This window comes from Salvelinus alpinus, chromosome 1, assembly GCF_045679555.1.
Source record: "Salvelinus alpinus chromosome 1, SLU_Salpinus.1, whole genome shotgun sequence".
NCBI lineage: Eukaryota > Metazoa > Chordata > Actinopteri > Salmoniformes > Salmonidae > Salvelinus > Salvelinus alpinus.
The window spans coordinates 89,452,633-89,469,023 of NC_092086.1; the positions used below are offsets into that span (position 1 = coordinate 89,452,633).

The window sequence follows — 16,391 nt, forward strand, 5'->3', positions numbered from 1 at the left end:
AATGCTGGGTTGTCAATCAAAAATAATTGCATGTAAGGTGATATACTTATTGAGTCATAAAAGAGTAAGACATCACAAAACAGTTCAGAGATCTGGGACTTGAAAAATACTCCATCTAAAAACAATATATTTTGCAGATAGAACCTTCTAGTCCCAAGTTCTTGATTATTATATCATAGGTTCTGGTCTTCTTTTTCAATTCAATTTTTTTTCTCGCCACTTTTTCAGAACAATGGACATAATTTAAGGTAAAAACTAATAAATACAGGTGCAGTAGAGCATATTTTAGGCACTTAGGAGAGGCATTACTGTTTTTGTCTTGTTCTATATCAATACGAAAACCTCCATGGAAGGGGTATTTCACTGAAATTACAAACTTACCAGATTTTATTGATTTAATAGCAAGTAGTTTACTGACCTTGTGTCAGAGACCAGAACATTATCAGTTTACTCATCCAGAGCTAAGCTTTAACAATGTTACTAGTTCTCTGTAGGATATAGTGTATTTGCCATTTTGGGGAACTTTCGCTTTAACAAATGTGATGAATGTTAATTAAGAAAGAATAATTCACTACAAAACAGTTCTGAGATGTGTGAACTTTTATGCTCAATATCTCAGAACTGCTTTGCGCAGATAGTCCCAAGGTCTCGATGTGTCATGTCATATTTTAGATAGCATTATGTTCACTTCATGACACAAGTCAAGTCACATTTTATTGTGTGTGTGCGTTTGTGAATACTTCAATGTTTGCCTAAAGATTAGGTTATTGTCAAAGTTTGTAAAGCACTGAGAAGGTTCTGGAGCAAGTACTACAGTACCACCACGGTTGGGATTATATATGCTGTGTTTTTCTCTGAATACACTCCTTACCAACAGAGAACAGTATGGAGGAGGCACGCATTTGTAAATACACACATTTTCTTATTTGTTCCTATGTGTAACAATTCTCTTAATCGTTGATCCTGGTTTACCTTCAGTTATTTTATGCTCTGATATACTGTATTATGGGGGTAGTTTTCCTCTTGTGTCAGTCAACCCACCACAGCCTTACTTTTGTACGTATCCTAACTAGCATGCCCTGCGTTGGGAGGGCATCTCTGAGGACTAACTCAGACTGACTCAGTCCAACCCTTAGTGTCTTGAACAGACTCTCGGTTTGAGTGGACTTCGGGGCAAAATCCTGTGACAAAGTGGGTAAAAATGGACATCCCATAGTAGTCTAGCCATGTACCTTCGCCCTCACCTGGCATCATAGTAACCGAACAAGTACCCACCTTTCCATGAAATACCTCTAATGACGTCGACCACGGATATGTCTGTAATCCAACAGTCCTCTCCTGCTCGCTCTCCTGATGTCCTGCATGGAGGGAGGGATCCCCACTACTTGCCCACAAACCCCTGCAGTATACCCAGAAACACCCTCTGCCAATCACCTCTGCTCCACTGCTCTCGTCTTTCTTAAAAATGTTTGAAATATGTAAATGACCATATTTTCTAAAAGATGTATGAGGATATTCTGTTAATTTGAGCGCTATTTATGTGTTCACGGTTACTCAACTGTTGTACAGAGGTTTTGAGGTTATTTTGAGCTGTTGAAACTTCCTGACATTCTGCTCTAGTGGTCAGTGTCCCTGTTTTACCCACTGCCTGGACAGACATTTCTGCCAACACAGTCCTTTGGGCAGCACAGCTCTGCAATCACTATGGTTTATCTGTAATGTCAGCAAAAAATGCTAACTGTGACGATCATATTTTCCTAAGATGGACTTTAAGCCTTTCATGCTGCGTCAGTTATCATGATCAGTTGCCATGAGTCATTGGACTGCAGTCTTCTTTTTATTTATTTTTACCTTTATTTAATCAGGGAGTCATACTGAGACCAATGTCTCATTCACAGATTAGCCCTGATTTACAGAAAATACACACATCAATATCAATACAAAATGCAAGCAGAAAGGAAAACATGGTCATAAAAAACAAACTGTCTGTTTGGCATTTCATTAATGTATTGTTAATGGGGCAATAGGAGATCAAATCAGTGAAAAGAAAACTAAGGCAGAGACACTGTCCACAAAATGAGATTTCAGGATTTCATGGTGCATTTGTTTCCACTTTGCAAATTGAAAACACCTTTTAGGTCTACATCACCATTACCTGACAAAAACATCTGTCAACATTCATAAGCATTCTATCATCTAACTTAAAGTAACTGTCCAGGAAAAATCTCACTTTTAAAAGCTCATCTGTTCACTCATAGCCAAATAATGTTGTTGATTCGTTCTATACTTGTAATTGTGGCCAAAGCATACATTTGAGGAAAAAAACCACTTCAAAAACATATATCTGAAACAGACTGTTTAAAAAATGCTTGCTATTTCATCATAGAGAAGCTGCATATCATAGAGGAGGATGTCAGTGTTTTGGCCGAGACGTCTCATTGGCTGAGCTGGCCAATCAGCAGTTTACTTGTCATGAATACTTTTATTGACCGGTAATACCCCCACATCATTCAAACACAGAAAACAACCTGATTTTTAACATAGTTTCCCTTCCAAAAGGTGGACATTATTTAATTCATATTGTAATTAATTATAGATCATATAAATATTTAATAGAAATCTGGAAACACTGGACAGCTACTTTAAACATACGATGGCAGTTAGAAATATAGAAATCCTTTGCAGGTACTGTCATATGAAAACCAAGTCTTAGAAATGCTAATGAATACCTAGGCTGTCATTACAGTGGGTATCATAAATATTAATCCCCCTTGGATGTATTTACAAAGTGGGATTGAAATGGATGTAATTGTGATTTTTTTGTTGTCATTATACTACATGAAATACTCAATGTCGAAGTGAAAATAATTCTACAAAAATGAATAAACATTTTATAACTCAAATATAGTCGATGCATAAGTATTCACCCCCTGAATTAGTTCAGGAGTAAATTTTGGCTTAACAAATTACAAAAATTACATGGACTCACTCTGTGAAATAATAGATTTGACATACATTTTTTAATGGCTACACCTTCCTCTGTCCATATGACATCTGTAAGGTTCCTCAGTCAAGTATTGAATTTCAAGCACAGATTAAATTACAAAGACCAGAGAGCCTCATAAAAAGCCTCATAAAGAAGGGCAGTGATTGGTAGATGAGTAACAATAACAAATCAAACATTGAATATCTCTTTAAGCATGGTCAAATTAATAATTATGCTGTGGATGATGTATTAAACCACCCAGACACAACAGTTGTCGTTCTGAACTGAGCTGGAGGACAGGAAATAAACTGCTCAGGGATGTCACCATGAGGCCATTTGTGATTTTAAAACTGCTACAGGAGAATGGGAGGGTGATGGGAGAAAGCAACTGAGGATGGATCAACAACATTCTAGTTACTCCACAATAATGACCTAAATGACAAAGTGAAAAGAAGGCTATAAATATACAGAATATTCCAAAACATGCATCCTGTGTGCAACAAAGCACTAAAGTTATACTGTGAGAAAACACGGTAAAGGAATACACTTTTTGGCCTAATTGCAAAGCCTTATGTTTGGGGCAAATCCAACACAACACATCACTGAGTAACTGCCTCCTTATTTTCAAGTGTGGCAGCATCATGGTATGGGTAAGCTTGACATTGGCAAAAACTGGAATATTTCAGGATAGATCCTAGAGGAAAACAGTCTTCAGTTTGCTTTCCACAAGACACTGGGAGACAAATGCACCTTTCAGCAGGGTAATAAACTACAACACAAGGCCAAATCTATACTGAAGTTGCTTACCAAGAAGACCGTTAATGTTCCTGAGTGACCAAGTGAAAGTTTGGACTAAAATCTGCTTGAAAATATATGGCAAGATTTCAAAATTGCTGTGTAGCTATGACCCCCAACACCTTGACAGAGCTTGACACATTTTTTAAAAGAATAATGGGCAAATATTGCACAATCCAAGTGTGAAGAGCTCTTAGAGACTAACCCAAGAAGACTCACAGCTGTAATCACTGCCCAAAAGTGTTTCTAGCATGTATTGACTCGGGGTGAATACTTATCTAATTAAGGTACTGTATATTATTTTTCATTACATTTTAAGAAATGTAAAAAGTAAAAATCTCACTTACGCATTTCAGAGTATGTTGTTGTAATATGGAGAGTTTGTAATATTTTGTCAACGATCTGTTGACAAAATATTACAAATCCATTTTAATCCCACTAAAGCAATAAAATGTGAAGACATCCAAGGTGATGGAATACTTATGATATCCACTGTACACTGAGTGTACAATATTCCTATTATTGTACACTCCTTTTGCCCTCAGAACAGACTCAATTTGTCGGGGTATGGGCTCTATAAGGTGTCAAGCGTTCCACAGGGATGCTGGCCCATGTTGACTCTAATGCTTCCCACAGTTGTGTCAAATTGGCTGGATGTCCTTTGGGTGGTGGACCATTATTTATGCACGCAGGAAATTGTTGAGTGTGGAAAAACCCAGCAGCGTTGACACACTCAAACCAGTGCACCTGGCACCTACTACCATACCTCATTCAGAGGCATTTTCATCCACCTGTCAATCCATTATAATCATTCTACAACCCTGAAAAGTACACACGTTCTTGACATACCTCAGGGAAATACAACCCAAGTGTTTTAGATTCAGTACATTCATAGTAAACATGTCAAATACATATTTTGTACAGCAGGCCCAATACTTCTCTCTTCCCGAGTCTTGCCAGATCCTGTGAGGATTCTATAACAATTTCTTATTTGTGATAGATACTCTTGACAACTTCTTTTCAACTCTGGATGGACTGCATCATCTGTGTCAGATTGTGGATTGAAATGTGATCATTACAGTTTATGATCAGAGCTTATTTTCTGTATTTCTTTGTTTTTTGTAAACAGGAAATGATGGGGGTTGATACTATCAGTGTTGTTAATTGTAATGGCAAAATATTTGTTCTGCTTGTGTGATGTATTCCTATACAGTAGGAAACCTTTGAGGCTATATAGTGTGGAGGAGTTTATAAACCAAGACAGAAGGTCAATATCTGGGTTGTCTCCCTGAACTTTATTATTATTATCTCTCAACAGAGAATTGGTCAAAACCCAGTTAAATATGATGCTTGCATGATATTCAACTATATTGCATCACATAGTGCTAAATTGCACCAACTTCCACGCTCTAAAACTCCCCTTTCAATTGCAATTATGTCCCTAACTAAAAAAATATATATTTGGGACACCGCAATGCTCTCCTCTCCTTTTCTTCCCAGCCTGGCTAAGTGTCTGCTCATCTGGGGCCCAGGTCATAGCAGAAATTGATCTCTGACCTCTAGCCCAGTCTGACCAGCGAAGCGCAGACATGGAATTCATAAAAACTGTCTAGTACATCACCACCTAGGCAACTAACAGATAGCATCAACTGGACTAGAGGATAGCATAGCATTGAGGATCTATTCATGCAGCCAGACAACGATGGTGACTAAAATCCCAGTGATTAAGTGAGTGTGGCCTGTCTGTTGCCTGGCCCCCCACTGGGAGAGTTTAGAGAGGATAAGGAACGGTTAACCCAGAGAGAGGGAGATTAACTCATATCTGTCTACTAAGGACAAAATGGTGGCTCGTCCTCAGTCTCTGTACCCCAGTTTGGTATTTTCATTGGAACCCTTGTGTGATGAGATTAAAAGAGCTGATTACATGTACTGTGTTTCAAATGCCAACGATCGACAGGCTCCTTCACACGCTTAACCTCTTGGTTGGAATTAAATTGTTTATTTAATGGCTGATGATCACAGGCACAATATGCTTTACCTCTTTTTCCCCTTTCATGTTTTGACACAAAGTTAATTTATTCATGGAATATATTTCTGTAGCAATGCTTTGTTCTCTCTCGCTAGGTGATTAACTATGTTGATGTGGCTTTTAAACATAATTTAGCGTGACGTTCAGTGATACGGATGAATTACAGTTAAAATCCTGTAAAGCAGGTATGGGCTAGTGATACCATGTAAATACTCTTTGTTTGATTAGAATTATTCATTTTCTAATTTTGTTGGTTCTTCACTGAATTATAAGTTGTGTAATGTTGTTTTGGACAGTCAATGTTATATCTTTGGAGGCTATTTCTCTCTTTTCACCCAAAATTACCTATATTTTTGAAGCCAAGAGGAAGCTCCGATCTTGCGTTAGGTGTCTATCACTTGAAATCTAATTACAAAAATAAAAATGTTATTTATATGGCATCTGTCTCACTCTTGTTTGAAAGCAAATCTCAAGTCTTCTCTACAAAAGCAATTGTCATTTTTATTTACAACAGTAAATCAGTAAGTCAAATTAAACAGTGTACAGCAGTTTAAAGGTGGCAATCCATTGGAAATCCAGTTCCCATTTACTCTGCTGCTGATGTTGACTAAGCTGTTGTCGTGGAAACAGTATAGGACATCTTCTCATGGCATGTATTTCCTGTTACTTTCTCCTGTAGTCTCTCTCCCGACTGTGTTTTTCTCTGTGCTTACTGGACTGGTCTCTCTCTCTATTCCTATCACTGTCCCTATTTCTATCACTATCCCGGTCTTTCTCTCGCTCCCTGTCCCTATTTCTATCACTGTCCCTGTCTTTCTCTCGCTCCCTGTCCCTATTTCTATCACTGTCCCTGTCTTTCTCGCTCTCCCTATTTCTATCATTGTCCCTCTCTCTTTCTCTCTCCCTAGTTCTTTCTCCCTCCTCCCTGCCTGTCCTCTTGCTCTCCAACTGCAGTCCTCCATCTCTCCTCTCCACCATCTCATGTCTCCTCTTCTCATCCTCCCTGGACCTATCCCTCTCTCTGTTCTGTTGGTCTCCATGGCGATTTCGTAACCCTCCGTCCTCCTGCCTGTGTGTGTCTCGGGGGTTCCGTGGTTCTGCCCCAGGCCCTGGTCTCTCTCCCCTGGACCTCAGCCGCTCCTCTGCCGCCCCCCGCTGGCTGTACTTGTCATAACCCAGGTCCTCTTTCTCCTGCTTCATCCTCACTGTCGGGGCAGGCCCAGGGGGAGTCTGGGCCAGCCTCTCCCTCTGCTCCCTCTCCTCCTTTAGAGCCTTCTTCTCCTTTTTCTCCTTTTTATTTTTCTTCTTCTCTTTCTTGTCTGGGTTGGAAATGAAAGAAAAGACAGAGTGAGGTCAGGTAAGAGGAGATGATATGAACATGACAGACGCCTATTTGAGACACTGACAGCCAAGTTATCCTTCACTACTTGGCTGTACTCAGTGTCCTTGCCTTACAATTAAAGTCTACTTTAGTCAAAACGGCTCTGGGAATGACAAGCAGCAGACATGTACCATCTAAGCCTCCAGTAGTATCCCCTCCTCACCTTTCTTGGGCTTCTTCACTGGTACAGCATACTGTTCCTCTTCTTCGGACTCAGAGGATGAATGGTCGGGTAGTTTAGGGGCACAGCCCTCCTCCCTCAGGCGCTTGGTGATATCGTCCATGTCCTCATTGTCTTTGGGAGGGCGGTAGTTCAGCACGTGGTCCACTCGGATGGTCCGCCCCTTTATCTAGATGTCAAGAGAGAGACAGATCATAACACAATGTAATGAGGTACAGTAATTTACAAGTATTTTGCCAGTAAAAGTGTTTGGAACATCTAACCTTCATTTATGCATGTTTACTGGTTTGGTCTCATAAAATGTATTTCTCTCTTGTTCTCTTTCAGCTGGGAGTGATTACTGTTCATTACCTTGATCCCGTTTAAGTTGTCCACAGCCAGGATTGTGCTCCTTTGGTCCTCGTAGCAGATGAAGCAGAAGCCTTTGGATTTACCAGTCTTCTTATCACGCACCAGGTTGATGTTGGCTATCTCGCCATACCTGCAGACACACATTAAGCAGGATAACTCAATCTAATGCAGAATTTTTTTATTCAGAATGAAAAGGAAGAAGGTTCAGAGGGAAGAGTGGTAGATAAGGGTGGAAAGAGACATGCAATTGGATAAACAAGAGACAGAAAGAACAGGGGGAGAGAAAGGGGAATGTGAGTGAGTGGAGAGATGGGAGGAAAGGGTATATGTATGGGCCTCACTGAGAGAAGACACAGACGATGTCACCTTCTGTCAGCTCATAAGGAAATCCACCTGCAGGTTACAACAGAAACACTAAGGTAAAAAAAAAAGGCTTATAACTCTGGTGGTGAGAGACTAGAGAGCAAGCCATTAACTGTGAATAAACAAGCCACTCATTTTCAGCCCCCAACTGGTGAGCTGCCAGTACACTACACACCAACCTTGGCTGTTAGTATGGTGTGGATTTGTAATACAAGGGTTTGGATCAATTCTACTCAATCCCACAGGTGTCTCTGACACAGCCTCTTACCGATGAAGATCCAGGCGCTGTCCTTGTACTCCGAGTGCCATGACACAGTCTCCTTGACCCCCAGTGAGGCCTCTCTCTCATTCAGCTCATTGATCAGCTTCACTTTGGTCAGGGGACTGCAGGGTGGGAGGGAGAGATGGACAACAAAATTGTGTTTAACATGCAATAGAATACAGAATCATCTCTCTGCTGATCCTGTCTCTTTTCTTGACCATCCATGGCCAAGCTTTTTTTTTACCCCATGAGTAACTACATACCATCTGACTAGTTAGCTAGCAGCTATTATGGTTAGTATGGTGTATTTATATAACGTTAACATTAGTAACAGTAGCAAATTATTAGCAAGACAACGTTAGCCATGTTGACTGATGTCCAGGTAAAGTTAGTGGCTGGCTGGCTGGCTAGTTAGTTAGCTAGATCTCTTCACATGATCACTATTAACATTACACCAACGCGAGTAACTATATAATAGGTGCAGTCGATACAAAATGTACAGCACATAATCAGTCACTTATACTCACTTCATTATAAAGTGATCTTCATGAACGTAAACGCGATTCTGACTTTAAAATGGAGATCCCGTTTGTCATTACTTTAGTTAGCTACCACAGTCACAAAGTCAAAATTGGCTATATCGTACATATTAATAAAAAATTGAATAAAAAGCTTTTTGGTCGTAATTTAAGGTTAAGGTTAGCAGTGGGGTTACGGTTAGTGTTAGGTTTAAAACCAGATTTTAAGAAGAGAAATTGTAGAAATAGGTGGGGGTTTAGCCATAATTATGACTTTCTGGCTGGGGTAACTAGTGACGACCAGAGACAACTTCCGTTATCGACGCGTCAGACTAAGCGGAGGGGATTGTGGGAGGTGTAGTTTAAAGGCATGTTTCCTTCTCAGTGGACAAACTTCAGACAAACTTGTAAGTGTCTTTCCAAAAGAGTCCTGCCGAAAAAATGCATTTTAATATAATGTTATTCAATTCCAAGAGTATTTTTTTATTCAGGAAAAGTTTGCTTCAATGATACTGCATTGGCCCACACGTATTATCAGTTCTCTTTATGATATCGACTTTTATAGCACCATCATCCCTCATATCAGTGAGTGTAATTGTATTGCCTAGTTGTGAAAAATTGATATATTTATCCTATAAATAAGTGCTTATATGACAAGGAAGTGCCCATGAAATAATAATCATTCAACCACTGTCTCATTTATTTGAACCAACAAACACTCAAACAATACCTACCCCATATCAAGGTTTTCTCAATATGTTGCCACTATGGTACTGTAAGTGACAACAATAAAGCAATTCTTCATTGACACAAAGAGAGTAAATCATTTGGAGATGATGCAAAATGTGGGCAATAAAACATAACACACATTTCCCATGTACCTCCTGAATGGAGGTAATAATACACACTACATTCATAAGAAATTACTTTGTCAAAAAAAGTTGTTCATATAATCACTGACTGATCAGAGAACAACCATTTGTACACAAAACAAGCTGTTCCACTTCAAAACACCTATACCTACGTACACCTCTCAACAGTGGTGTAAAGTACTTTAAAGTATTTTTACTTTTGGGGTATCTGTCCTTTACTTTACTGTTTACATTTTTGCCTACTTTTACTTCTACTTCACTAAATCAAATCAAATCAAATTTTATTTGTCACATACACATGGTTAGCAGATGTTAATGCGAGTGTAGCGAAATGCTTGTGTTTCTAGATCCTAAAGAAAATAATGTACTTTTTACTCCATACATTTTTATAAAGTACTCGTTACACCCAAAAGTACTCGTTACATTTTGACAGGACAATGGTCAAATTCACGCACTTATCAAGAGACCATCCCTGGTCATCCCTACTGCCTCTGATCTGGTGGACTCACTAAACATAAAAAATAATGTGTAAATTATGTCTGAGTGTTGGAGATTGCCCCTGGCTATCTGTAAATAAATAAAAAGCAAGAACATTGTTTGGTTTGCTTAATATAAGTAATTTTAAGTGATTTATACTTTACTTTTACTTTTAATACTTAGTGCCTTCGGAAAGTATTCAGACCCCTTGACTTTTTCCACATTTTGTTACGTTACAGCCATATTATTTTTCTACAACTTGATTGGAGTCCACCCATGGTAAATTTAATTGATTGGACATGATTTAGAAAGGCACACACCTGTCTATATAAGGTCCCACAGTTGACAGTGCATGTTAGAGCAAAAACCAAGCCATGAGGTCGAAGGAGTTGTCAGTAGAGCTCCGAGACAGGATTGTGTCGAGGCACAGATCTAGGGAAGGGTACCAAAAATGTCTGCAGCATTGAAGGTCCCCAAGAACACTGTGGCCTCCATAATTTTTAAATGGAAGAAGTTTTGAATCACCAAGGCTCTTTATAGAGCTGGCCGCCTGGCCAAACTGAGCAATCAGGGGAGAAGGGCCTTGATCAGGGAGGTGACCAAGAACCCAATGGTCACTCTGACAGAGCTCTAGAGTTCCTCTGTGGAGATGGGAGAAACTTCCAGAAGGGCAACCATCTCTGCAGCAGTCCACCAAACAGGCCTTTATGGTAGTGGCCAGACGGAAGCCACTCCTCAGTAAAAGGCACATGACAGCCCGCTTGGAGTTTGCCAAAAGGCACCTAAAGACTGTCACAGCATGAGAAATAAGATTCTCTGGTCTGATGAAAACAAGATTGAACACTTTCGCTTGAATGCCAAGCGTTACATCTGGAGGAAACCTGGCACCATCCCTACGGGGAAGCATGGTGGTGGCAGTATCATGCTGTGGGGATGTTTTTCAGCGGCAGCGACTGCGAGACCAGTCAGGATTGAGGCAAAGATGAACAGAGCAAAGTACAGAGAGATCCTTGATGAAAACCTGCTCCAGAGAGCTCAACAGCTCAGACTGGGGAGAAGGTTCACCTCCGGGTCTGAATACTTACGTAAATGTCATATTTAAGTTTTTTATTTGCAAACATTTCTAAAAACCTATTTTTGCTCTGTCATTATGGGGTATTGTGTGTAGATTGATGAGGGGAAAAAACGATGTAATCAATTTTAGAATAAGACTAACTTAACAAAATGTGGAAAAAGTCAAGGGGTCTGAAAACTTTCCAAAAGCTGTATAAGTATATTTTAGCAATTCCATGTATTTTTGATAATTAAATATATTTCAAACCAAATACTTTTAGACTTTTACTCGAGTAGTATTTTACTAGGTGACTTTCACTTTTACTTGAGTAATTTACTGTTTAGGTATCTTTACTTTTACTCAAGTATTACAAATGAGTACTTTTTCCACCACTGCTTCTCAGACACACATAGACAATGGGCTCGTTTAAGTGGTAAGGTGAAAGCAACCGAATGTAGACAAAAGTCGAAGAATGAAGTCGGGGGAGGTGCATCTGGGACAGCCTCAAGTCTGACACTAACCGGGTTTCCATCCAACCTTTTAATGCGAGTAAAGTACATGTCGGGAAAAAATATTTAATGACAGGCCTAATGGAAACAGAACATTTGTCGGTAAACTGTCCAGCTAGACAGGGTGGGATTTTTTGGAGTAAGGAAAATTAATTATGCAAGAACTGTTGGTGGAAACGCTTTTATGCGCAACTATTGATATAATAACTATCATAATCGAAATAAACCGCGATAACATGTTGTGTGAACCTCCCACTAGGACTAGTCAGAAAAACATGCAGTGTCAATACCAGAGTGGGCAAATTCGCTATATAACGCAAAAAGAAATTGCGAGAAAACCATCAGTACAGTTAAAAATGTGATGGAAACCCATTAATCTTGTATTTTTTTATTCGGTACATTCGAATTTAACTGCAAAAGTATTTTTATATGCACTACATCATCACGCACAGCTTCTTATCTGCAACAAGTCAATTTGATGGAAACATCTCTGGTGGGAAAAGGTGCATCTTTCTTTATGCAGATTTTAGAATATTTGCATGAAAATCTGTCGCCAATTAGGTGGAAACCTAGCTACTGATGTTGTTTTCCAACAGCAAGGCTCAGTGCAACATGGCGGTGTTTACATTTACATTTAAGTCATTTAGCAGACGCTCTTATCCAGAGCGACTTACAAATTGGGTGTTGTCATTGTTTATAAAAGTTCCTTTATAATGTTGAAATAAACATGTCTCCAACCTAATAAATCCCAATAATAAAAAATAAATAACATATCAAAACACTCAAACTGAAAATATGTTTGTACAATGTACACTCAAATGGTGAGAGAGACTCAAATATCACAGTCATTTGTACATATCCACTGTATACATGAATTGCAGCAAAGTTGGCTCCTGTTTCAGTCATGCCATTGGTCACGTTGGTGTGGGTCAAGCAAAAACATCTTATTGATTGGTTGACAATATTGCCTCCCACAATACAGGCGATGGCTGCTCTGGGAACATACATTTTAATGTTGCAGGGCGGTTCTGAGGACGTTTTACTATGGTTCCCTAAAAGTATTCCTGGGAGATTTTATAAACGTCCTGAGAACAGAAATTCTAGGTTATTTTATTTTCACTGAATGTTTCAATAAGACTTTTAATAACACTGCTAGCTTAGTTTAACTGTTTTGATCTCCAAGCACAGATAGGACACATGGAATTTAATTTGCTTAGGCATTAATCATGCAAACACTGTGTCAATGAGATTTAAAGCTATGATCTTCTGTTCTCTATCCACCATGATACCATCTTTTCTTTACTCATACAAAGCTGTTCATTTTAGTTTATTCAAACAGACGCCATTTTAAAGGAAACAAGCACTTAGTAAGATCAGGTGTGGCCAATTATTGGGTTTTTATGGAAAATATTTGTAGTGTTCTGAGAAAATTGAACCATGTGTAAACCTACAGAAAACGTTAAGCTGAAGTACTGAAATTCCCACAGAACATTATTTCTTAACATTCTCGGAACAATTTGATGACATTCCCAATCCAGTTGGAAAAGGTTCCTAGAACATTACCATTTTTTAAAATTAAATGTAACCAAGTTTGAACTTTTAGGAAACGTTCTGTTAAAGTAATGAAATACCAAAAAAAGAACATTATTTTGTCAAGTTCAATGTACTGAGAATGTTCCAAAGCCAAGTAACTATCCTGCACCATTCCCAGAACAATCACACTCTAAGAAACATATAGCGCTCAGAGCATTATGTGCTAGCTGGGTGGGAATGCAGAGGGACAAAGTGCATACTTTGCAGAGATAATATCAATTAGGTTAGTAGAGGAAACAGAGGGGAAAAACAGCAAATAGGTTTCATGATGTCTCCACATCCATTATCTCACTGTTATTTTTCCACTTTTCGTTGTTTTTGTCAGTTGGTTGCTGTCGCCAGATGTGTGACGTGAACCGTTTCTACCAGAAATGGAGAAAGCGCTAAGCTGCCACAGTAAGTGTTCAAATTGGTTTATTAAACCTCAATGAGTTGTTCTCAAAATGTTTAAGTCATTTACAAGGTGGTTGAGGCCGAAAGCGATACAGTGTGAACCTGTTCAGTGGTGACCGGGGGAAGGTGGGATCCAGGCTCAGGGCATCGTCCACAGATATAACAGTGTAAGTGTACGCAGTATACGCAGCTCTGTCTGACATCTCTCACTAGCCTCTAACACAGCTGTGTTCCTGAACCTGTCCTTAACGGAGATGAGTGCCCCGATCTTCAGCCACACCTCCCTCTGCCAGCAGGTGTACACCAGAGGGTTGATCAGGTCGTTCTCCAGCACCTTGTACAACTCACAGCCCTCACACAGCACCTGCACCACACACACACCACAAAGGGCACCAGCAGATGGTGAAACAGCCCACCAGCAGAGCCACAGTCCTCAGGGCCTTGACGTGGCCCCAGTAGTGGCTGCGCTGTGGAAGCCTTTAGCTGGCCTGACGGATCTGCATCTGGTGGCCGCAGGCAATCTTCAGGATCTCCAGGTAGAAGTAGGTGAAGACAGAGAGGATGGTGAAGAAGCCAGCACAGAACACCACAATGAAGCCCCTAGGACGGATGACAGAGAAGGTGCTGCAGAGCAGAGGAGAATAATAAACATACTATATTTATAGTATTTAGATTATTAATGTAAAAATATACACTGCTCAAAAAAATAAAGGGAACACTTAAACAACACAATGTAACTCCAAGTCAATCACACTTCTGTGAAATCAAACTGTCCACTTAGGAAGCAACACTGATTGACAATAAATTTCACATGCTGTTGTGCAAATGGAATAGACAAAAGGTGGAAATTATAGGCAATTAGCAAGACACCCCCAAAAAAGGAGTGATTCTGCAGGTGGTGACCACAGACCACTTCTCAGTTCCTATGCTTCCTGGCTGATGTTTTGGTCACTTTTGAATGCTGGCGGTGCTCTCACTCTAGTGGTAGCATGAGACGGAGTCTACAACCCACACAAGTGGCTCAGGTAGTGCAGTTCATCCAGGATGGCACATCAATGCGAGCTGTGGCAAAAAGGTTTGCTGTGTCTGTCAGCGTAGTGTCCAGAGCATGGAGGCGCTACCAGGAGACAGGCCAGTACATCAGGAGACGTGGAGGAGGCCGTAGGAGGGCAACAACCCAGCAGCAGGACCGCTACCTCCGCCTTTGTGCAAGGAGGTGCACTGCCAGAGCCCTGCAAAATGACCTCCAGCAGGCCACAAATGTGCATGTGTCAGCATATGGTCTCACAAGGGGTCTGAGGATCTCATCTCGGTACCTAATGGCAGTCAGGCTACCTCTGGCGAGCACATGGAGGGCTGTGCGGCCCCACAAAGAAATGCCACCCCACACCATGACTGACCCATCGCCAAACCGGTCATGCTGGAGGATGTTGCAGGCAGCAGAACGTTCTCCACGGCGTCTCCAGACTCTGTCACGTCTGTCACATGTGCTCATGTGCTCAGTGTGAACCTGCTTTCATCTGTGAAGAGCACAGTGGCGAATTTGCCAATCTTGGTGTTCTCTGGCAAATGCCAAACGTCCTGCACGGTGTTGGGCTGTAAGCACAACCCCCACCTGTGGACGTCGGGCCCTCATACCACCCTCATGGAGTCTGTTTCTGACCGTTTGAGCAGACACATGCACATTTGTGGCCTGCTGGAGGTCATTTTGCAGGGCGCTGGTAGTGCACCTCCTTGCACAAAGGCGGAGGTAGGGGTCCTGCTGCTGGGTTGTTGCCCTCCTACGGCCTCCTCCACGTCTCCTGATGTACTGGCCTGTCTCCTGGTAGCGCCTCCATGCTCTGGACACTACGCTGACAGACACAGCAAACCTTTTTGCCACAGCTCGCATTGATGTGCCATCCTGGATGAACTGCACTACCTGAGCCACTTGTGTGGGTTGTAGACTCCGTCTCATGCTACCACTAGAGTGAGAGCACCGCCAGCATTCAAAAGTGACCAAAACATCAGCCAGGAAGCATAGGAACTGAGAAGTGGTCTGTGGACACCACCTGCAGAATCACTCCTTTTTTGGGGGTGTCTTGCTAATTGCCTATAATTTCCACCTTTTGTCTATTCCATTTGCACAACAGCATGTGACATTTATTGTCAATCAGTGTTGCTTCCTAAGTGGACAGTTTGATTTCACAGAAGTGTGATTGACTTGGAGTTACATTGTGTTGTTTAAGTGTTCCCTTAATTTTTTTGAGCAGTGTATATTGTTCATTATCCAGTTGATCAAGAATTCACAAATTGAGTCTGTTCATCCCCTGAATTGATATGAAACCCTGTTGTTAGGGACATCAGGGTATCTGGCAGGGCCAGGTTGATAACGAAGCACCAGCTCTGACTGCCCTTCCTGCACATTAGCTGAAACAGAGCAGCAGCCACCAGCAGGTTGGTTGAGATAATGAGGAGGCCACACTCAGGATCCATCCCATAATTTCTGGTGTCATTGAGGTGTAGACAACAGGGGTTGGTATAGGTCTCACACCAGGCATCATGGCCGTGAGGTTGCCACCCGACTCTCCTATCCAGCATGTCTTATTGTAAGCTGCCATTGAGATTTACAAGCTCTAAGTCCTGTA

At 40.9% G+C, this 16,391-nt stretch overlaps 1 protein-coding gene and 1 pseudogene across 1 annotated transcript; both read right to left on the reverse strand.

The window, feature by feature from the left end:
- Nucleotides 1-6,291: 6,291 nt before the first annotated feature.
- On the reverse strand, nucleotides 6,292-9,107 carry LOC139533407 (RNA-binding motif protein, X-linked 2-like). Its single transcript, XM_071331446.1, has 6 exons — nucleotides 8,876-9,107; nucleotides 8,355-8,470; nucleotides 8,065-8,116; nucleotides 7,724-7,853; nucleotides 7,355-7,541; nucleotides 6,292-7,129 (listed from the first exon to the last, which is right to left on the reverse strand). The coding sequence occupies exons 1-6, from the start codon at nucleotides 8,878-8,880 to the stop codon at nucleotides 6,474-6,476; spliced, it is 1,146 nt and encodes a 381-aa protein (XP_071187547.1). The 5' UTR covers nucleotides 8,881-9,107; the 3' UTR covers nucleotides 6,292-6,473.
- Nucleotides 9,108-13,768: 4,661 nt separating this feature from the next.
- LOC139539997 (glucose-dependent insulinotropic receptor-like) lies at nucleotides 13,769-16,364 on the reverse strand (annotated as a pseudogene).
- Nucleotides 16,365-16,391: the final 27 nt, after the last annotated feature.